The sequence below is a fragment of the Lissotriton vulgaris genome, chromosome 2_1, assembly GCF_964263255.1.
Source record: "Lissotriton vulgaris chromosome 2_1, aLisVul1.2, whole genome shotgun sequence".
Classification (NCBI taxonomy): domain Eukaryota; kingdom Metazoa; phylum Chordata; class Amphibia; order Caudata; family Salamandridae; genus Lissotriton; species Lissotriton vulgaris.
Window position 1 is genome coordinate 1,673,512,327 of NC_141687.1, and position 22,575 is coordinate 1,673,534,901.

The window sequence follows — 22,575 nt, forward strand, 5'->3', positions numbered from 1 at the left end:
GCTTAGGGTGGACAAAAATATTTACAACAAGGGGTGGTGAGGTACAGAGTCTCTGAATTAAACAGAATACTCTCACCCAGTCAAGAGATCAGGGCTAGATCCAACACCGTTTTTTAGCTCACTGCACCATCCCAGTTTCAGAACCTGGCTGTATGCAAATTAGTCTGTTCCTGTCCCAGTGCATGATGGGAACAGGGCAAGCCAAACTACAAAAGCCAATTCTTACACTGGGAAGGAAACAAGCTACCGGGGACCGGTTTCTGGCGTTTCAGCCGTCTTCGGCCCGGCTTGCTTGAATCCTGATGGTGCAATGAGCAAGGGACTCACATCTGAGTATACCCTTCCACGCTTAGGGTGGACAAAAATATTTACAACAAGGGGTGGTGAGGGACAGAGTCTCTGAATTAAACAGAATACTCTCACCCAGTCAAGAGATCAGGGCTAGATCCAACACCGTTTTTTAGCTCACTGCACCATCCCAGTTTCAGAACCTGGCTGTATGCAAATTAGTCTGTTCCTGTCCCAGTGCATGATGGGAACAGGGCAAACCAAACTACAAAAGCCAATTCTTACACTGGGAAGGAAACAAGCTACCGGGGACCGGTTTCTGGCATTTCAGCCGTCTTCGGCCCGGCTTGCTTGAATCCTGATGGTGCAATGAGCAAGGGACTCACATCTGAGTATACCCTTCCACGCTTAGGGTGGACAAAAATATTTACAACAAGGGGTGGTGAGGGACAGAGTCTCTGAATTAAACAGAATACTCTCACCCAGTCAAGAGATCAGGGCTAGATCCAACACCGTTTTTTAGCTCACTGCACCATCCCAGTTTCAGAACCTGGCTGTATGCAAATTAGTCTGTTCCTGTCCCAGTGCATGATGGGAACAGGGCAAACCAAACTACAAAAGCCAATTCTTACACTGGGAAGGAAACAAGCTACTGGGGACCGGTTTCTGGCATTTCAGCCGTCTTCAGCCCGGCTTGCTTGAATCCTGATGGTGCAATGAGCAAGGGACTCACATCTGAGTATACCCTTCCACGCTTAGGGTGGACAAAAATATTTACAACAAGGGGTGGTGAGGGACAGAGTCTCTGAATAAAACAGAATACTCTCACCCAGTCAAGAGATCAGGGCTAGATCCAACACCGTTTTTTAGCTCACTGCACCATCCCAGTTTCAGAACCTGGCTGTATGCAAATTAGTCTGTTCCTGTCCCAGTGCATGATGGGAACAGGGCAAACCAAACTACAAAAGCCAATTCTTACACTGGGAAGGAAACAAGCTACCGGGGACCGGTTTCTGGCATTTCAGCCGTCTTCGGCCCGGCTTGCTTGAATCCTGATGGTGCAATGAGCAAGGGACTCACATCTGAGTATACCCTTCCACGCTTAGGGTGGACAAAAATATTTACAACAAGGGGTGGTGAGGGACAGAGTCTCTGAATTAAACAGAATACTCTCACCCAGTCAAGAGATCAGGGCTAGATCCAACACCGTTTTTTAGCTCACTGCACCATCCCAGTTTCAGAACCTGGCTGTATGCAAATTAGTCTGTTCCTGTCCCAGTGCATGATGGGAACAGGGCAAACCAAACTACAAAAGCCAATTCTTACACTGGGAAGGAAACAAGCTACCGGGGACCGGTTTCTGGCATTTCAGCCGTCTTCGGCCCGGCTTGCTTGAATCCTGATGGTGCAATGAGCAAGGGACTCACATCTGAGTATACCCTTCCACGCTTAGGGTGGACAAAAATATTTACAACAAGGGGTGGTGAGGGACAGAGTCTCTGAATAAAACAGAATACTCTCACCCAGTCAAGAGATCAGGGCTAGATCCAACACCGTTTTTTAGCTCACTGCACCATCCCAGTATCAGATCCTGGCTGTATGCAAATTAGTCTGTTCCTGTCCCAGTGCATGATGGGAACAGGGCAAACCAAACTACAAAAGCCAATTCTTACACTGGGAAGGAAACAAGCTACCGGGGACCGGTTTCTGGCGTTTCAGCCGTCTTCGGCCCGGCTTGCTTGAATCCTGATGGTGCAATGAGCAAGGGACTCACATCTGAGTTTACCCTTCCACGCTTAGGGTGGACAAAAATATTTACAACAAGGGGTGGTGAGGGACAGAGTCTCTGAATGTGGTGTGGCAGGGTATACTCAGACATGAGTCCCTTTCTCACTGCTCCATCAGGATTCAAGCAAGCCGGGCCGAAGAAGGCTGAAATGCCAGAAACCGGCCCCCGGTAGCTTGTCTCCTTTCTGGTGAAGAATTGGCTTGGTAGTTTGGTCTGCCCTGTTCCCATGATGCACTGGGCCAGGGACAGACTGATTTGCATATAGCCAGGTTCTGAGCTGGGATGGGGCAGTGAGATAAATAACGGTGATGGATCAAGCCCTGATCTTTGGACTGGGTAAGAGTGGTCTGTTTAACTCAGACACTCTGTTCATCACCACCCCCTTTTTGTAAATCGTTTTTGGCCACTATAGGTGTGGCAGGGTATACTCAGACATGAGTCCCTTTCTCACTGCTCCATCAGGATTCAAGCAAGCCGGGCCGAAGAAGGCTGAAATGCCAGAAACCGGTCCCCGGTAGCTTGTCTCCTTTCTGGTGAAGAATTGGCTTGGTAGTTTAGTCTGCCCTGTTCCCATGATGCACTGGGCCAGGGACAGACTGATTTGCATATAGCCAGGTTCTGAGCTGGGATGGGGCAGTGAGATAAATAACGGTGATGGATCAAGCCCTGATCTTTGGACTGGGTAAGAGTGGTCTGTTTAACTCAGACACTCTGTTCATCACCACCCCCTTTTTGTAAATCGTTTTTGGCCACTATAGGTGTGGCAGGGTATACTCAGACATGAGTCCCTTTCTCACTGCTCCATCAGGATTCAAGCAAGCCGGGCCGAAGAAGGCTGAAATGCCAGAAACCGGTCCCCGGTAGCTTGTCTCCTTTCTGGTGAAGAATTGGCTTGGTAGTTTAGTCTGCCCTGTTCCCATGATGCACTGGGCCAGGGACAGACTGATTTGCATATAGCCAGGTTCTGAGCTGGGATGGGGCAGTGAGATAAATAACGGTGATGGATCAAGCCCTGATCTTTGGACTGGGTAAGAGTGGTCTGTTTAACTCAGACACTCTGTTCATCACCACCCCCTTTTTGTAAATCGTTTTTGGCCACTATAGGTGTGGCAGGGTATACTCAGACATGAGTCCCTTTCTCACTGCTCCATCAGGATTCAAGCAAGCCGGGCCGAAGAAGGCTGAAATGCCAGAAACCGGTCCCCGGTAGCTTGTCTCCTTTCTGGTGAAGAATTGGCTTGGTAGTTTAGTCTGCCCTGTTCCCATGATGCACTGGGCCAGGGACAGACTGATTTGCATATAGCCAGGTCCTGAGCTGGGATGGGGCAGTGAGATAAATAACGGTGATGGATCAAGCCCTGATCTTTGGACTGGGTAAGAGTGGTCTGTTTAACTCAGACACTCTGTTCATCACCACCCCCTTTTTGTAAATCGTTTTTGGCCACTATAGGTGTGGCAGGGTATACTCAGACATGAGTCCCTTTCTCACTGCTCCATCAGGATTCAAGCAAGCCGGGCCGAAGAAGGCTGAAATGCCAGAAACCGGTCCCCGGTAGCTTGTCTCCTTTCTGGTGAAGAATTGGCTTGGTAGTTTAGTCTGCCCTGTTCCCATGATGCACTGGGCCAGGGACAGACTGATTTGCATATAGCCAGGTTCTGAGCTGGGATGGGGCAGTGAGATAAATAACGGTGATGGATCAAGCCCTGATCTTTGGACTGGGTAAGAGTGGTCTGTTTAACTCAGACACTCTGTTCATCACCACCCCCTTTTTGTAAATCACTTCACATTGGAGGCATTTGAGTTGCACACTCGCAACTGAGCTACATAAGGATCTCTGGCAAATAGCCTTCCCGAGGTGCCCTTGGGATTGCAGCTCCAGCCCAATGAGGAGCGTTGCCCGATGATGAAGCATGCCACCTTTGTGTAGGTGAGGGCTTGTGCTCCACATAGCTAACGTTTCCAATGACCCATTTGGTCTAGACAGCCAATACATTATCTAGGACCATTAACAGTGTACTGTATACTTTATTAACATTCATGGCTTTTTGTAAGTACTAGCCATGTTTTGAGTGTCACCATACTTAAGTTGTAAAACATTGTTTTAAAAAAGCTTCAGATAAATAAACATTTAAAATACTCATGAAAATCAACCACATCATAAGGTATCGTGAAACTGCCCATCTAATTAAATATTTTCAATCTTTACAAACGGCATGGTTTATTTTTTTAAGTCCCAAGTTCCAATTCACTTTCCACAGGACCCAGAAGTGGAACAAATGCAAAAGCCATTTGGTGCTCTGCAGTAGCTGAGGGACCAGATTTATGAGTCTTCGAGAGAAGAGACATCTCCTTTTCAATCACAGCCACTGAGTCAGTGCAGTAGCCTTCCCCCAACGCCATAAAAGCCTTTGTGTGTCAAGTTAGGCTTTTCCTGCAGTAAGTGGAATGCAGGATATTAAACAAAAAACAACCAGTAAAGTCTGTTCTTTAGTCATAAGTAGGGCTCCCAATTTTCAATTTTTATGGATATTTACATATAAATACAGACGGAAATCTATATTTCCTTTGTCTGTATTTATATATAGAAACAGCAAAACACTAGCAAATTTCGCCATGCTGCCGCTGCATGCAGTTTCCTTTGCATGCCGAAATTCATTTAAAGGCAGCAGCAGGGGATCGTATCCTCCGCCGTCATGTGGGTGGGGGGGGGGGGGGGGGGAGGCGGGGTTTGTTGTCGTCTTCACAGTGCAGTGCTTCAATTTTTGATCAAATGTACAAACTTAAATAAAAACTGTTTCGGGATGGAGGGGCGCGACGTCGCGCCATTCTATGATTGATTGCTGCCTAGTTAGTCCGAGGGTTAACGAACTGGGGGGCTGGGGGCCGGATGGGGGCCGGATGGGGGCTTCTGCTTGGGGGCTTCTGCTTGGGGGCTAAGAGCGGCCTTTAAGATAGCACCCTGTGCAGATGGAAATTTAGTGCTGATGCTAAAAAAACATAAGAGGCAGCAGGGGGTCCCTTTGGCGGTCACAGGTCCCTCCTTGGCTGAGCAGGGACTGCACCCTGAATACAAACATCCCCAGACCTCCCTTAGCGCACCCAGAGCACCAATCTCTTAGATCAGTAGCTTCCTTATGCTGAGGATGGTTTTTTTATGTGTGTCAGCAGGGGTGAGACAGTGAGGGAGGGCAAGGGGTGAATGCAGTGTTAAAAACATTGTCCACAGTATGATAGTGCAGGATTGAAACCACTTACTGCCAAATGAGACAGAAACAAGCTCTTAGCGACACTGACAAGGCTGGAGCAAGACGACGGAAGTGCAGCTGTTAGCATGACCTTAATCCACACAGACAGCACCATGCGTCAATCAGAATATTGGCGCCCGGGGCCTGGGCCCAGCTCGCCCATGCTGAAGGCCGGCCCAGCTGGGGTGCATCAGTTTGCACGACAGGACACCTCTGTTAAATAACTGGGAGTGAGCGGGAAACAGCATGCAATGGATAGAGGAAACTTGAGCATTCAATCCAGCAACGATGTATGAACCCCCTCACCAGTAGTTTAACATCACTTCCAAAACCATTGCCTTTAATCCGATTTTTGTCTTTTAAAACTTATGGAGCTGACGTATATTTTCATGTGCATGCTTTTCTTTCGTTTTATTGTGCACACTGTGAAGGGCATCCATTTCTTACACACTGCGAGCTTCACCAAAATCCACTTGAAGTGGCTAGGTGACCATCGGGCATAAAGTTGGTTTGGGAAGAGAATAAAGCCAGTATTTAAGTAACTGTGCCCGAGAATTGCAGCTTATAATATTCACCTTTATGTTTTGTTTCCCCCTTAGAGAGACCTGCTTTTGAAGGTTCAAACGTCCTCCTGCTACAGCCAGGGATGAGAATGATTTGTGTTTTTAGATTGGGTAGTTCAGATAAATGCACAACTAAATGTATACATTTCTAGTCAACCTGACATTAAACAAACATTAAGCATTACGTGACGTCCCTTCCCTCGATTGTTCTCAAAGCCTATGCTAAAGCTGTATTTTATACTTGAATGTAGTGCGAGTACTTGTAAATCAGTAGAGATTACAGGGAGGAAGTTAACAGAGAAACAAAGAGAGACTGCAAAACAGAGAGAGAGCAAGAGGGACACAGCAAGGAGGTAGCACAAGAATGGAGCATAGTGGACAAGAAGAGCACTAGAAAAGAGAACGGGGGTGGGGGGCTGGAGCTGAGAAAAAGAAGAACTAAACCAAAGTGTGTGGAGAGAGGCGAAATCCTATCAGAGCACCACACTGAAACCTTACAGGTACTGTCTCTCTAACTTCCTACCATCATTAACTCATTCTGGGCCCTCTTGCTGCCCTATTTTTCACGCACTTTAACAGTGCTTGGAATGTGCATCTAAACTTGAGTAGGAGGGGTGCTTTTTCAATCGTACTTGTTAGGTCTGGTGGCTTAGTGGACTAATGTGTCCACTGTAGGGGCAAGTTGTTGTTCTCGTGGTTACAGGTTCAAATCTGCATTGGCCCACTTCACAAATAGACGTTATGTTACTTAGGCCGCGTGCTTGAAAAATATTTCAGTTCCTGTTGAGGTTCCCCTATGAGATATTGTGGGTGCTTCTGTGGGCACGTGCATAGGGTTAGTATATAAGGCCTTTTATCTGTAAGTTCCTCAAAATGTGCCTTAATCAGCGAGTTCTCATAATCTGACAATCACTTTGCGTCTCCCCTGTCTTTTGAGCGAAATCGAACAGATGAATGTATTGTGTTGACCAATAACAACTGGGCGCAGGTGTGCATTGTCAATTTAAATAAATGCGGAAAAATACTATCTGTAGCGGCGTCCTTTGCGTGTGGCAAAAATAAATGTGGCTAAATACAGAAAAAATGCCCAAAAAATAAATATGGATAAATACAGACGGAAATGGCCAAAAAATAAATACCATAAAACTGGAAGCCCTAGTCATAAGGTTGCAAAAATATCTATCTTTCTGTTCTTTTACAGACAATCTGGAAGGGGTGTTTGGCAGAGAGGAAGCAGCATACAAGGGAGAAACCTAGAAAACACATGCACTCTCATGGAATGCTTAAAGAAGAAGCAAAAATCAGTTGTCCAGTCAAAAGGATGGTAGAAAAGAGGCTATGGTGCAAGAGAAGGACAAAAACAAAAAAGAGGAAGACAAACCATTGATAAAGAAGCAAGCAAACGAGAGTGATAAAGCCAACAAATGGTAAGCAATGTGCAGGCTTTAAGCCCATTGTAAGTTTTTGATATAGTTGACAGGAGAACTTTCGCAACTGCAAGATCTAAACAGGAGTTGGGCGCTTGTGCCCTCAAACCAGTCACTGCCAACTTGTCATCTATGTTGCAGCACCGATCTGAGACAAAACAGGGTCTACCTGGCAGCTGTGTGGGTACAGCTTTGTTACATACTGGGAACGATAAAAAGGGTGACCAGGTGGCTCCATTTCACCAAATCTCCACTTTTCCATTATTGGGCTTTCCTTTTACATATTATTGTTATCAGGTGTGTTTAACCAATCGGATCAATTAAAATGAACGAAGAATGTAACTCACGGACTGCACTGATTTGTAAAAGCATAGTACATCAAAGGAAAAATTGTGAAATTGAGCCATCTGGTCACCCTAACAATGAATTATACAGTATGAGCTTGTTAATTTACCATAATTTTTACAATGTATGAAATGTACAGACCAGTAGAGGGAACACATGGATACAACAAAGGGCAATATAAAAAAAATTATTGAACCAACAATCTGAACAATTTGTGAAAACGTAAACTATGCAGACTGTTTTCATTGACCAACTCAGCCTGCTGCATAAGGGAGAGGTAAACCAGAAAGATGTATAGTCCAGCCACAAGTCAGGGTTATTAGCTAAGACACTGCAACTAATCCTCTCCAGTGAGAACAGGTTTACTCACCTCTTGGAACATAACCACTTTACCTCCATGACTTCAGGTGCTTACAACCTTTTCACTGCTGTATATACAGTTCTTAATTTGAGCCTGTGGTTTTTGGTGCTCACTACCTGCACTTAAATGTCCCCATCGGCTGGACTGTCTACCATATGGTGGTGCTGTCTGTCTGATTTTGGAATGACCACAACAGTGTTTAATAAGTCAAAAATAATATATATATATATATATATATATATATATATATATATTAAAGCTCAACCTCGACAATAAATCTGTAGAGGAGACGACAGCAACGTGGTGGAAAACTCTTCTTTTTTATTTTAGTCGCTTATCAACGCGTTTCGCCTGACCCAGCAGGCTTGGTCACGATCAAAGTTTACGTATAACATACAAACATTTAAAGTGCATAGGTGTCACGTGAATCATCACGTGACATAAAAAAGAATAGAACTGGAAAACAGATTAGCATAAGCTTTTGTGGTGCGCATTTCCGTCAAACAAAATACTTTCATTACGGGGTAAATTTTCAAACACAAATACATGATTATAATTATATATGATGGAGCAGATTTCCTCTGCAGTCAGGCATTGTTTTATTGTTGTGCTTCAGACAGACTGCATTTAAATTGCCACGCACCTTTTGGTGCAAGTTATAAACATGGAACTTGAAAAATATGAAAGTTAGGCCAAATCAGTCTGACATGCTTTTGCTGAATTAACATGTGTTTTTGCAATGTAGAGAAAAGTGGCCTTTTTAGCTTTGAAGATTAATAGAATATGTTTCTCTCTTCCCAGCTCATCCCATGCAATCTACATTCACTATTTCTGTCTAAAGAGACTTTGACTTGTTGCATATTTTGATAAATATTTTCAGTTAATAACACCTCTTTTTCTTTGTTGCACATTGCACATTTATTTTACATGTTGTCATAAATAATAGAAAAGCTGCTTTACACTAGTAGCTTGGCTAGGAAAACATTTATAATGAGTATTAATATGGAGTTTGGAAACATAATGTGCTGATTTACATGAAACTAATATTATCTTTGTGTTTATTTTATTTTGGGGCCTACCATTAAATGGCTGCCTGTGAAACCATCAAAAGCTATGGCTTGCTTTGAATGAGAAGGGAGCATGCGCAGACTGTGGCAGCTTTCCTCATGCCAAGAAGTCAAGAACACCTTGAACTGTACATCCTTGTGATTCTGCTAAATGTACCAGTGTTAGTTAAAAGTGTCCATCTGACTGCGCTTTGGCAGGAAGGAAGACTATTGAAAATTTTCCCTAGCAATTGTTGCAAACTTATAAAATGTATTTATTATGTATGCTTCATTTGTTAAAAACTGGCATGGTCAGGTTTTTAGAATGCGTCAGGGTGATGAGAACTCATGCCACCATGACTAACCAATCAACTTACAGGTTTTCCTGAAATGCAACATTTTGTGTAGTCTGCCAAAATTTTGTGTATAAAAACTGACAGGGGCGGGCTTTCTCAGCTCTGCTGGCTTCTTGTTCATTTTGGCTTAGGCTTCTATGGGTTAGGTACGAGAAACGTCCCGGGAGATTGCTGAGGGTTTGCGTCCGAGGAGAATCAGGGGGAGGTTTCTTGCTTCCACGCCATATCTTGGCCACATTCCTTTGAGGTCTTGTGAAGGGCGGGCTATCTCACTCCCTGCTTGCTCTTTGGACACAGACAGATGCAGAAGAACAGCTGATTAAATAGAATTAGATGCTAAACTTCAAGTTATGCTTAGACAAATTAATTAGGTCTGAAAAGATTTATTTGACTTATGCATTTATTTTTCTTAATGGGAGATTTTTGCAAACTATTTGATTTTTGATTAGCCTTGCAAGACTATATTTTTCTTAGAAACTCTTTGAGTCTTGAATGACATTTTGCGCCACATTCCTACATGTTATGCCTATATGCAGACTGTAATGTGCTCTGTATTAATGCTATTTTTCCTGTTTTCCAAATTCTGTAACCTGATTGATATTTTATTAATGAATAAAGGGTCAGAGAAAATTAACTTTTTACTAGAAAATAAAACCCTTTAAACACTCAACAACTCTCTTTATTGGCTTAAATAATAATTGCATTTTCGACTGTTCATGATTATTAAAGTCTCCTGAAGGTAATACATGGTGTGAAGGGCCCAACACCTTTTGAGCGGTAAATTAGAGGTAGCATGAGGGTTTTGCATTGTGAAATTACCAGAAGAAATTACCGCTCCATCATATAAACCCTGGAAAAATCATTGGCAATTCTAAATGTATATAAAAGCTGAAAGACGCAAATATACATACATATATATACATACATATATATATACATATTTTTTATTTTTTTTAATCTAATAACTGTGGCTCCCACCATTATTATAACTGTGGGTGGCCTGGAATAGTTTGAATTGTCACACTTGCAGGAGTGAGACGGCTAGTAGCTGTTTTGGTACTATCATTGGCAGCATTGACAGATGCAAAGCATGGTGCAGGCTGCAAAGGCGTCCCGAGAAGGGCCCTAGCACCTACATTTTTTTACAAACTAAGCACTGTATATATTTCTTGTACAATTTGTTTTTCTATAAGTATTTACCATTTTTTAATTATTGACCTTATGTATCTACGTTTGGTAATATTTGCGCCCTCTGTACCTGTCCATATACCTATATATTTCTATCATAAATAAAACGCTCTCTCACTTTTGGGCATAAAAATAAAATTAGCATTCTAGTTGTTCCAACTCGTTTCTTTTAGCCCTTTGTTTATGTTTCCAGCAGCTTTCGCTTCACGCACTTCTGTGTACCTTTGGTTGCTTGGTAACCGAGACGTAGCCAATCAAAAGTCTCCCTGCTGTTGCCTGGCAACTGATGCACAATTCCTTTGTAGCGGTTACGGAACCTCTCTCATGAGCTCCCCGGGGGCCTCGCTGGGCCGGGTGCGCAGGGTGCCCCTGCAAGGGCTCCCCAGCCCGGGGTAAGAGGGGCCTGGGTGGTGGGGCAAGGAGCCTGCAGCTCTCCATTGCCCAACGTAACTTTTATTTGTGGCGCTTCCCTTACTCGACTAGTCCGAGATTCGCCACATTTCCGAGACTTTCAGTTGTATGGCCCTAGCTCCACTGGAAACCTCCTCATCTCCGGACTTTCTTCCTGGCAGTGAAATCCCCTCAAATTCTGGGACGTACACAGCATGGGGCTTGCTCGATTTGGGACCTTCAGGCCACAGCTTTAGATCATCAGCGCGCAACTTAGCCTCCCCAAGTTGATGCGGTTAAACTTATATTCCTCGCTTTTCTTATTGACCTCGTTGTTGGCTTCTCACGTTCCTCATTCATGTCTTATTTGTAAACGAAGTTGTCTGTTCCGAACATCCTGTAGAATCTGTGTTGAGGAACTGGACACTAAGCGCCACCAATAGGACAAATACGTGTAATATCGGCAGTACTCGCCTATAATGACCATCGCATATTAATGATTAGCACATATTTTCAATTGCGGACCACAACACAGTCTTGGGAAGTGCTCACGAGTTGTTGTAAAGGGAACATTTGTGCCATGCAGGCACCTGACATGCCTCAAACCCACACAAGACTGTAGAAAGTGACTTTGTACCAAACAGAGCACCCACACAGACGTAGCACACGCAACTAGTGGTGGGACAGCAACAGATTGATCGTTTCATAGAGGAAAGGGTGGTTTATTTGGCTCATTGCCTTTTGGAGTTGCTGGATTTAAGTACGAAAGGCACTAAACGAGCACTAGGGAGACATTTTTACTATTATTTCAGACAATCCAGAGACCAAAGTTGCTGCTTTGCAAGAGAGAGCAGGACCGTGTGTGCCATATCAGCTAAGATATAATGCTGCTTCTCTCTTTCAAAGACCTGGCGCCCAATTTTGCTGCCTTGCAACAGTGCTTGAAATGGAAAAATAAAAGTGCAGGTACCCTGTACCGGATTACCTGCTTGTTTCTGAGAAGTGCCGGTACTCTCCAATTAAAAGTATTACGTCGGTACTCTCTCTCCAAAAAATAAAAAAGTGCTGGTACTCAGTACCGGCCCATTTAAAGCACTGCCTTGCACCACACACGCACACCTATGCACCATAGGGTGAGAGCGTTTGCAGAAGTCTAGAATAGGTTTTTACTTGATGGATATCCTTCCAGTACAAAATATTATGCTTAGATTTACTTTTAAACGTTCTCCACTTTCAATGTGGGCTGTACAGTACAGCACACATCCATAGGGTGAGAGCGTTTGCAGAAGTCTAGAATAGGTTTTTACTTGATGGATATCCTTCCAGTACAAAATATTATGCTTAGATTTACTTTTAAACGTTCTCCACTTTCAATGTGTGCTGTACAGTACAGCACACATCCAAAGTTAAAAACGTTGGGAGAAAAGATTACGTTTCTCCTTCTTTGGGCCTGCCTGATGAGTTAGTAAATTGGGCTTAGTTTAAAAAATCATGATTGTTTTCACATTATTTCTGGCAGCTTTCCAGCGCAAAAAAATGTGCTGTGCTAGAAAATAAATAGCAATGAACACTTTGTATCGGTTTGCATCACATTTGATGACTTTGCACCCCTGTAAAGTGTTGCTAAATCTGGCCCTAGGAGTGGCGGATAGAATATTTTTACATCTCTCTGTCTCCACAAAGCACTCATACAAATGTAAACCATACATAGTAGACATCGAGGAAGGCCCAATTGATGGGTAAGCTCTATCTACAAGGTTCCTGAAAAAGCTTATAGTTTGAAAAAAATGACACAATTTTGCAGCCAAATTTTGCCTCAATCTTCAGAAAAGCAATAATTCATCAAATGATTTGAAAGCATTCCTCTTCTTGTCAGTAGACCTGGGGTCAAATTCATGACCTATTAAAGCCTACAAGAACAAGAACTGTTAGAAGTAAAAGTCTGGTCACTTATAGACCTGGCTTCACGCTACATCTTTTAGAGGAAAACTCAATCATCCTAATTGTACTTTATCCAGCAGTGGACCATCAACCGATAGAAACAGGTATTACTTCCTCACCCTTCTTCCTCATCACAGTCATTAGGTAAGGAACTCATGCTCCTATGTACAAAAAACACCTAGCAAAGAAAGACATACATACCTGTTTCCCATTCCTCGAATATGGCCAACTTCCTTTCCCCACTTATAATTTGCATGAAAAGGATAGCCCCATCCCACTTCCTTTTTTATGTTTCTGTGGAGTAATTCACCAGCCACAGGTAAGGATTATTTATTCTTAAAGTTTGTGGAGAGTCGGCCTAGCAACTCAGCTTGATTAGTTGAACGGTATTTGATAAGAATCTATTCTATAAACCAATGTTGCTGGGGGTCCTGCTTTAGCAGACTCTTTTGGCTGACTCGGCATTCTGATGTAGCAGACTCATGTTGGTATTGTTTCAGATTGTTTCTATAGCGGTCCCATTTGGGCCAGGATTGAGGTTCTGCCATAGTGGACCCATGTATGTTGAGGGTTTAGGTCCTGTTCTAGCAGACCCATTTTTAGGTTCGCCTGGCGTTTGCAGCGTGCACGCGCTCCTCGGCTGCGAGAGCTATAGTCAACAAGTCAGTTTCAAGAAGGGGACTTGAGCCCCGCCCCTTCTTTCCATTGGGTAGCATGAGCGTTTATGGTAAACGCTGGCTTCCCATTGGAAAGGAGGGTTTTTCGTTGCCTCCCTTTGGCTTTTTGGTCCGGCACACCCGGACTGCCTTGCCTGCTTCATGGCTGTCATGAAGACTTTTCTTATCTGCTTGTTTATTTAACAAGCAGATAAGAAAAGTCTTCACAGCAGTTGTGAAGCAGGCATGGAGCTCAGAGGCGCACAGGCTCACAGGGACGACAGGGGGATCCCGGCAGACTCTGTGTGTTTTCCTGCCGAGGCAGCAGCGCTTTCAATTTTGCATCGCGCTTTCACTTTAAAGCACAATGCAAAAATAAACATGCTGCTGCTTTTTTTTTTATTATCTGGTTTGGTCCAAATAATCAGGTTTATTTGATCGCTTGTTCCATTTTAAAGTGGCCGTCATTTGCCAATGGCGTCTTTGCATTCTTTCTTGTTTGTTCTCCTTCGCCTCAGCGTGAGGGGGAGGCGGCGGAGGAGAGCGCAGGGCCCTCCCAGGCCTCGCCTCCTCCTGGATCTGCATGGAGCGGAGGGGGAAGCCATGAGTTGCTGTATCGCTCTGTCTCTCGCGCACTCCCATAATTATCGCTCTCTGTTGCTAGCCCCACTATTGTATTGCTCTGTCTCTCGCGTGCCCGCACCTCTATATTGCTTGCTGTCTCGCACGCTCCCACCACGGTATCACTTGCTGACTGGCGCACTCCCACCACTGTATCGCTTGCTGTCTCGCGCGCTACCACCACTGTATAGCTTGCTGTCTTGCCCCTTCAACTTCAATGTTTGTTTCTCACCCACGCTGCCTTGTCCTTTACCCCCACCTACTTTATTGTGGTCCTTATTGCGACCCTGCCTGATTTATAGCACATGTGCACCTCCACCTTTTAATGCGCTCTCGTGCCCAGTTTAACTCGCTCTGACCCCTGCTTTAATGTCTCTAGTCCTGGCTGGGCGGTGCTTACTCGACTCTCCTCGCTCAGCTCAAACGTGCAGGAATTTCAATGCGTCTGAGGGAACTTCTGTGAGCAGACACAGGCGCGAGGCCTCGCGTGCACATTCACCGGCTCTAAGGCCTCCTAGAAACACCTGAGCCGCGAGGGCTACTGCAAGCTCCACATCAGGCTGGATAGAGCGCGTTGTGTGCACAATACACTGCTGTGACGTCCGCTTGTGCACCAAGTGCTCCGGCCTCTAAGGGCCTCTCATGGACAGACACCGTCTGCAAGAGCCGCATGTGTACTGCAGCAGTTACATTGTCAAATACAGGTCAGCCTTCTTAAGTAATTTTTTAATCTCAATAAAACTGTCCATCTTCTCCCAGATCCTCACTCCTTCCCTCTCCTCACGTTTACTAGTTAGGCCTTTCCTGTAGCTAAGCCTATGATTTATGGTGTATCTGTACTGGGCTTGAAGGTAATTTTATGGCATCCTCTATGCCATACTGGAACCCTCCCCATTGTGGAGACCCCAGGTGTGTGTGGAGATGAAAGGAAGTTTTACGATCTTCACATCGCCTTCCAAGAGTCACTCCGATGTTAACTACACATAGGCAGTGTGAAATTTGCTTTGTGCCCATATGTTTAATGCCCTTGCAACAAAAGACTTGTGTTGCTGATCGAGTGAATGTTTCTTCTACCTAAATGTTTGATGCCTAGGGAACAAAAACACCCCCACTTGGCTCAATATTGTTCAAGAGCTCCCTAAAAATCTATTTTAACCAAAAAACATCACCATAATATTTGTTGGCAATGATAAACATTGTGAAGGCTAGAGTGTCCCCTGGCCTAAGCCTTTAATGACGTTTGAAAAGTGCGGAAAGTTTGGGAGATAAGTAGCCATTCCCAAAACATACTGTAGCGTGTTTCAAATGCAGCTACAGAAAACCTTTAAGTGTGTTCACAAAGTAATATAAAGTGTGTAACAGCACACTGCAGTAAGCATAGGCATGTTAGACGTGCGGATATCTACAGAAGTTGTTAAATATGCTGCTGATTTTTACCCAAAAAATGAAAAAATCACATATATAGTCTCCTGGCAATGTTAAGCGTTGTGAAGGCTAAAGGGCATCTCCGGGCCTACGCCTTTAGTGATGTTTGAAAAGTAAGGAAAGATTAGGAGCGAAGTAAACATCCCCAAGGAAACACTGTAGTGCGTTTCGAATGCAGCTACTAACAAGCATGTGCAATGCAATAGGTGTCGCATTTAAGCGAGTTTAAGCTATTGGCATTGTAAATGACAATAGCTCAAACGCGTAAATGCGAGACCTATTGCATTGCAAATGCTTGTTTAGGTTGCAGCCTACCAGACAGTGAAGCTGTCTGGATTGCTGAAGACATCTAAGAGACATTCAGAAAGTTGACCTAGGAATCCATTCCGCCCATTGCTTACCATTGGCGTTGTAGTTTGTAACTCACATTTTCTGTCTTTCTATTTGCTGGCTTTATTTGCTTTAGGCTGTTAGCTCAAGTTCCTCCCTCCCCTTGCCCTAACCTTGTTTACTGTATTCTTCCATTAACTCGTTTTCTGTAAATAGGCCTTTAAATCTTGTTCTTATCTTGTAATATTTACTGTGCATTCAAAGACTGAGGTTACATGGTGGGCTGTGTCTTCAAGGGAACTTTGTGTTTACTTTTCTTTCTCTGACTTCAAAGTGAGAGGATTTATGTGACAATCATGCCAGCTAGCTTGAGGAAGCTAAACAATATAATTTCTTCTAGCACATAACACAATTTAAATTTCTCTAAATTAACTGTGCTGACGATCAATACATTGGGTGATGACATTTCCAAACATTATCGTTTGTGTGCTGTATACGTTTATAAGTAAAACTGTATGAGTACAAATGTCAAGTTCATTTCAATTGAAGTTGTGTCGTCTGTAAGGGCAGTACGCTACCACACCATGCATATTCCACGTTACTTCACTCCACTCTGCTCTGCACTACTTGCACACCACTGCACTCTACTCTGCAACACTCCACACTACACCACTACACATTGCGTCACTGCATTGTTATCTGCACCACTCCACTCAATGCCTCTCTACTCTATACCACTCCACTCTACTCTATGCCAATGCACTCTACCTCACTCTGCTTTACTCGGCACCACTGCACTCTTTTCCAATCCACACCACTCCACGCTACCCTACTCTGCAGCACTGCCCTCTATGCCACTTCGCTCTACGCCAATGCACTCTACTCTGTACCACTCTACTGAATGACGGTGCACTCTATGCCAATACCATCTGTGCCTCTGTAATCTACTCTGCACCACTGCAATCTACTCTGCGCTGAAAGGATCTACTCTACACCACTGCTCTCGGCGCCACTGTACTCTTTTCTGCACCACTCTATGCTACAGCACTCTATGCTAGTGCACTCTACACCGCTTTACTCATAACCAATGCACTCTATGCCAATCTACTCTGCTCCACTGCACACTACGCCACTGTACTCTACTCCGCTGCACTTTACGCCACTGTACCATGTCACTGCTTTCTAGGACATCTTATTCTACTCTGCATCACTTCATACTCTACGCCACTGCTTTCTACGCCACTCTACTCTGCACCATTGCACTCTACACTAATGCACTCCACGCCATTCTACTATACACCACTGCACTCTACAACAGAATACTCTGCAACACTGTACTATCTGCCCTTCTACTTTATGCCACTCTACTCAATGCCACTGCACTCTATGCCACTGAACTCTACGCCACTCTACTCTGCATCGCCCCACTCTATGCCACTACACTCTATGCCAATCCACTTTAAGCCACTCTAATCTACCCTGCACCACAGCACTCCACAACACTCTACTCTGTACCACTACATTCTACACTACTTCACTTCTCTCTAAAATGATCTGCTCTATGCCACTGCACTCTACACCACTCCATTTCACTCTTTGCCCCGCCACTCTACACCATTTCACACTATGCCACTCTATTGTACGCTTCTCCATTCTATGCCACTGCACTCTACACCAATGGGCACTACACCACTTTACTCAAAAACTAGGCCAATACACTCTGCACCACTCCCATCTATGCCACTCCACTGGGCAACACTGCACTCTACACCAATGCACTCTATACCGCTGCTCTATACCACTCCACTCTACCCTGCACTACCCTGCACTCTACACCACTTCCCTATACTCTGAAACAATCTACTATAAGCCACTGCACTCTACTCCACTCTGCTCCACTCTACTCTATGTAATGGCGCTCTAGGCTCACCACTCTATGCCACTGCACTCTACTTTATGCCAATCTACTCTAAACCACTGTACTCTATGCCAATTCACCCAACATCACTTAACTCAAGACCAATACACTCTACGCTTCTGCATTCTATGCCAATCTACTCTGTACTGCTGCACTGTACGCCACTACACCATTGCACTCTACGTCACAGCACTCTACGCCACTCTATTCTACTCTGCACCACTGTACTCTACGTCAATGCTCTCTACACCTCTCTACTCTGCACCACACAATGCCCCTGCGCTCAATGCCCCTGCACTCTACTCTGCACCACTCCACTCTACATTGCACCACTCCACTCTACTGCACTCCACACCACTGCACTCTATCCCACTGTACTCTATGCCACTACACTCTACAGCGCTGCACTCTACACCACTCTACCCTACACCTCTGCACTCTAACATGCACTACTCTACCCTGCACCACTCCACTCTATGCCACTTCACTCTACTCCACTCTACATTACAACATGCACTATACACCACTTTACTCTAAACCAATGCACTCTACTCCACTGCACTCTATGCCAATCTACTCTGAACCACTGTACTTTACACTAGGGGTAGGAGAAATTTGCGTAATCGAGTTACGCAAATCTCCGCGAAACAGTAAAAAATCTCCACGAACACGCAGAAATTTCGCGAACACGCGGAAATGCTTGTTTGCGATGCTTTTTTCCTGTTTGCAATTGCTGTTTGCGTGCTCGGGGGGAAATATCTCGAGAACAAGCATTTTGAGAACGTGAACAAGCAAAGAATTTCACGAAGTCCCAGAGCGCAGAATTTTGGGCAATTTCGCGTTCTCCGCGGAACGCGAAATTACCCAAATTCCGCAAGCGGAACGGAATTCTTCACTCTAGGCCAATCTACTCCACTGTATTCTTCACTCTACTCTACGACACTCCACGATATTCCACTCTATAATACTCTACTTCATTAAACTCTGCTCCACTGACACTCTTCTCCTTTCTATGCCACTCTACTCCACTGTATGCCATTCTGCAACACTACTCCCCTCTATGACTCTACGCAACTCTGTCTATGCCACTTCATGCCACTTTAGTACGCTCTATTCTATGATGCGCTACTCCAATCCACTCTCTGTGCCACTCTTCTCTGACACTCTATGCTACTCCACTCTATTGCACGTATTGCCACTCCACTCGACGCCACTCAACTCTACAACAATCAACTCCACTTTGTGCCACTCCTCTCTAACAATCTACTTCACTCTATGAAACACCCTCTACTCCACTCCACTCTGCTACACACCACTCTACTCAACTCTGACAGTGTACTCTATTCTATCTCACTCAACTCTATGGCCCTTCCAATCTATGACACTCTACTCTCTCTACGACACTCCACAACACTGTATGCTGCTCCATGACACCCACTTCACTCCTCCCCACGACACTCAACTCTACTGTTCGCCACTCTTCGCCATTCTATAACACTCCACTCTACTTTACGACACACCACACCACTCTCCTCTACCCCACACATTTTAGGCAATGCTGAACAGCAGCCACTCTGGTGTACCACATTGCTAAAACATATTGTCAAAGCCAATAGCTTTTGCATGGGCAAGACCTATTGGCTTTGCCAGTGCTTGTTTGTACCTGACAGCCAGTTCGTAGCCTCCCGTTTGGCATGCCACAAATATGTTTCCGCGCACCATGGTCATCAGTGACTTACGCATATTCTACCCTAGTTGCTAGGTAACGCTTATGACTGCATCACTGTCGGTTACCTAGCAGCAATAAGAAGTGGGAAGGTCCTGGTTCGACTTGTGTCTGGGGAAGACTGAACATCAATGGCGGCACAGGAGGATTTTTAAGCATTGTACAAGATGGAGCAGCATAAAAAATGTAGGCAATGGAGGTCCAATATGGAGGAGAAAGCTGCAAATGTGGATTTTCCTAGAGTACCTTTAGTTCCAGCCATACAACAAATTATTCTAATGGCGGTACTTAAAGAAGGGTACAATCCTCCCCTCTTCTAAAAAGTCATAAGTGAAGTCTCCAAAGGCTGAAGACCAGGAAAACGAGGAGAGGGATTTTAGGATAGATTTATTCAAGGAGCTGAACTTAATGAAGTCTCACAGGATTAGGAACAATATGTCATTCTCTGAGGTTTCTTGTGTCGAGGATAGTGAAGATATTTTATATCAGTATCAAAGAAAGGAACCTGGGACTCTTCCATTACATTTTGGACATAGTTGCAGAATGGTAAGAGATTGACAAATATCAGTTTCCACGATTTCTGTCGAAAAGATAAGCTATTCAGAATTTTACAGACAATTTTACAGCAGTTGCCAAGGTGTACTCATAAGACCCAGTGCAGTGGATAAGTGAAGTGATCTGGCAGTGAAGCGGGCATATGTAGCATCTAATTTTGCTATCAGAGCAGCAGCATATCTGAGCTCTCCAATTCATTAAGGACTTCGGTAAACTGGTGAGCTTATGGAACAGGCAGCAGAGTTAACTCCGACATTAGCAATGCTTGAACAACAGATTCGCCTTCTATCTGATATTTCTTATGCTACGTCGAGTGCCTCGATAGTGTCAGAAGAGTCTTAAAGCAGCACGGTGTCAGGTCTGGCTGAGATCCTGGATGGTGGATGCGGTCCAGAATGGGCTCTTAATGAAGGTTCCTATTCTGGGGTGAAGCTTTTTGGGAGCCAACTGAAAGATACTGTGAAAAAGTTAGATAAATCAGAAAGCTGATGGCACCTACAAGACTGGCGAGGGGCAGGTACCTTGGGAACAAGAGAGCTTTTGGCCCTGCGTATTAGACTAAAGCAGAAGATCAGCCCTTTTGAGGTAGGTGACGTAGCCAGAAAAGTCCCTCCCTCAGAAAAAGCCCAGTTCCAGCAGAGTGAAGGAGCAACTCGGCCTGTGTCAAAGTCATGACTATGCTTTGGAGCAAGATTAACATCCAGTGGGAGGTCAGATCAAGTTTTATGCAAAGGAATGGGAAAAATGGATCTCAAATCAGTGGCTACTACAGAAAATCCAAGAAGGCTATCGAGTAGTATTTCAGACAAACCCACCAGATGTCTATTGCATGACTTTGCTCCTAGGCAACACATTAAAGAGGCAAGCTTTACAAGAAGGAATGCAGAAGTTACTTCAAAAAAGGGCAACAATCTCAGTGCCTTTTCATCAGAGGGGAAAGGCATCTATTTCAATTCTGTTTCTGGTGAAAACGCCTTCAAGGGAGTATAGACCTGTTCTTGATCTAAACATACAGCAGTGAGACTCAAAATGTTGACATTGCAAGAGATTCTTCCTTTTTTCAGGAAGGAGATTTCTTGGTATTATTAGAGCTACTAGACTTGGCATCACTGCATCTACTAGATGAAATTCTATGTGTACCAGTCCATCAAGTGTGACAAAGGCTTCTACCCTTTTGTGTCGACAGCCCGTATTTTCAGTTTCAGGTACTTCATTTTATCCCCTCTTCTTCTCCTAGAGTATTCATAAAAGTGTTGGCAACTTTAGAGGGAGTTAGTCATAATAGAGGAATTCAGCCTTTTCCTTATCTAGAAGACTTGCTCATTTGTTCAGTGGAGGAGCTATGAAATCTGGTCCATCGTCATAAATTGTGGCTAAGGGCCATATGTATCAACACATTTCCCCATAGACACAGAATGGGCAAAACCCTTTGATACATCTGGCCCTAGATCACGAATAATCCCTCTTAACACCTACTCCGACTTTTAGTTTATTACAGCACACTCCAATACTGTTGCGAGGCAAGTATTCTCTCCACTGGACAGGAAACAGAACTGAGAACTCTTGAGTCTGTTTCCCTCCTGTAAGACTGGGGTTAAGAATTCAAGCCTGATGCCATCCACTCTGACCTTTTTGCCTTAGATTCAGTTACAGTAGTATCCCGGGTAGACCATTTGGTGACATATTGGGACCAGACTTCTCAACAGTTCGAACAGGAGATGCTAGTGGCCCTCGGGCTCAGAGCAGCTTGAGCTAATTGTTGGTGATTAAGAACCTAGGGAAGGGGTCACTCTTTCAGATATCACAGCCAAAGATAAACTGGGATACCAGGACATTGGGTGGGGTGCCCTACTAGAGAATTCCTCTGTTCAAGGCAGATCGACAACACAGCAGGCAGAATGTTCATCTAATTGGAGGGTGCTTAAAGCAGTGAATTTAGTGTTCATGTCCTTAGCCCCACAGCTAATGGGTCACCATGTACAGATCAGAACCGACAACTGGGTAGCAGTGAATTACCAAAAACAGCATGGAGTTTGTCATGTGCAAGCACTGAGGGTGTTAACACAGGAGATGTGTATATGGACAGAGTCCAAACTGTTACCTATGAGATCTTCCATTGAGAGAAAACTTAACAGCAGACAATCTGAGCAGGAGGTTTCTTCCACTGAGCTCAGTTTCATGGACTCTGAATCTATTCAAACAGCTGGAGAAGAGATTTGAGGTCCCTGAATATAGATCTGGTTCCTTCAAGGGAGAATGCTCTTCTCCCTTGCTTTTGCACAAATATGCCTTGCCGGGAAACATGGAGATTGAATGCTGTCTTTCAGGTGGCCAAAAGTCATGCTATATGCGCCATCTTCCATTCCTAGGATTCCAATGATGTTACAGAAGATCAAGGAGGAAA

The 22,575-nt window shown here is 44.4% G+C and overlaps 1 protein-coding gene across 2 annotated transcripts in view; it reads left to right on the top strand.

Annotated features, from left to right (window-relative positions):
- Nucleotides 1-10,892: 10,892 nt before the first annotated feature.
- Nucleotides 10,893-22,575, top strand: part of UBXN11 (UBX domain protein 11) — a 336,358-nt gene continuing 324,675 nt past the window's right edge. The window contains exon 1 of one of the 2 annotated variants that reach the window (XM_086958912.1): nt 10,893-11,001. In XM_086958912.1, the coding sequence (XP_086815038.1) occupies nt 10,934-11,001 (68 nt within the window). In that variant the 5' untranslated portion in view covers nt 10,893-10,933. The remainder of the gene's footprint in view (nt 11,002-22,575) is intronic. The other variant, XM_086958913.1, reaches the window with a different exon arrangement.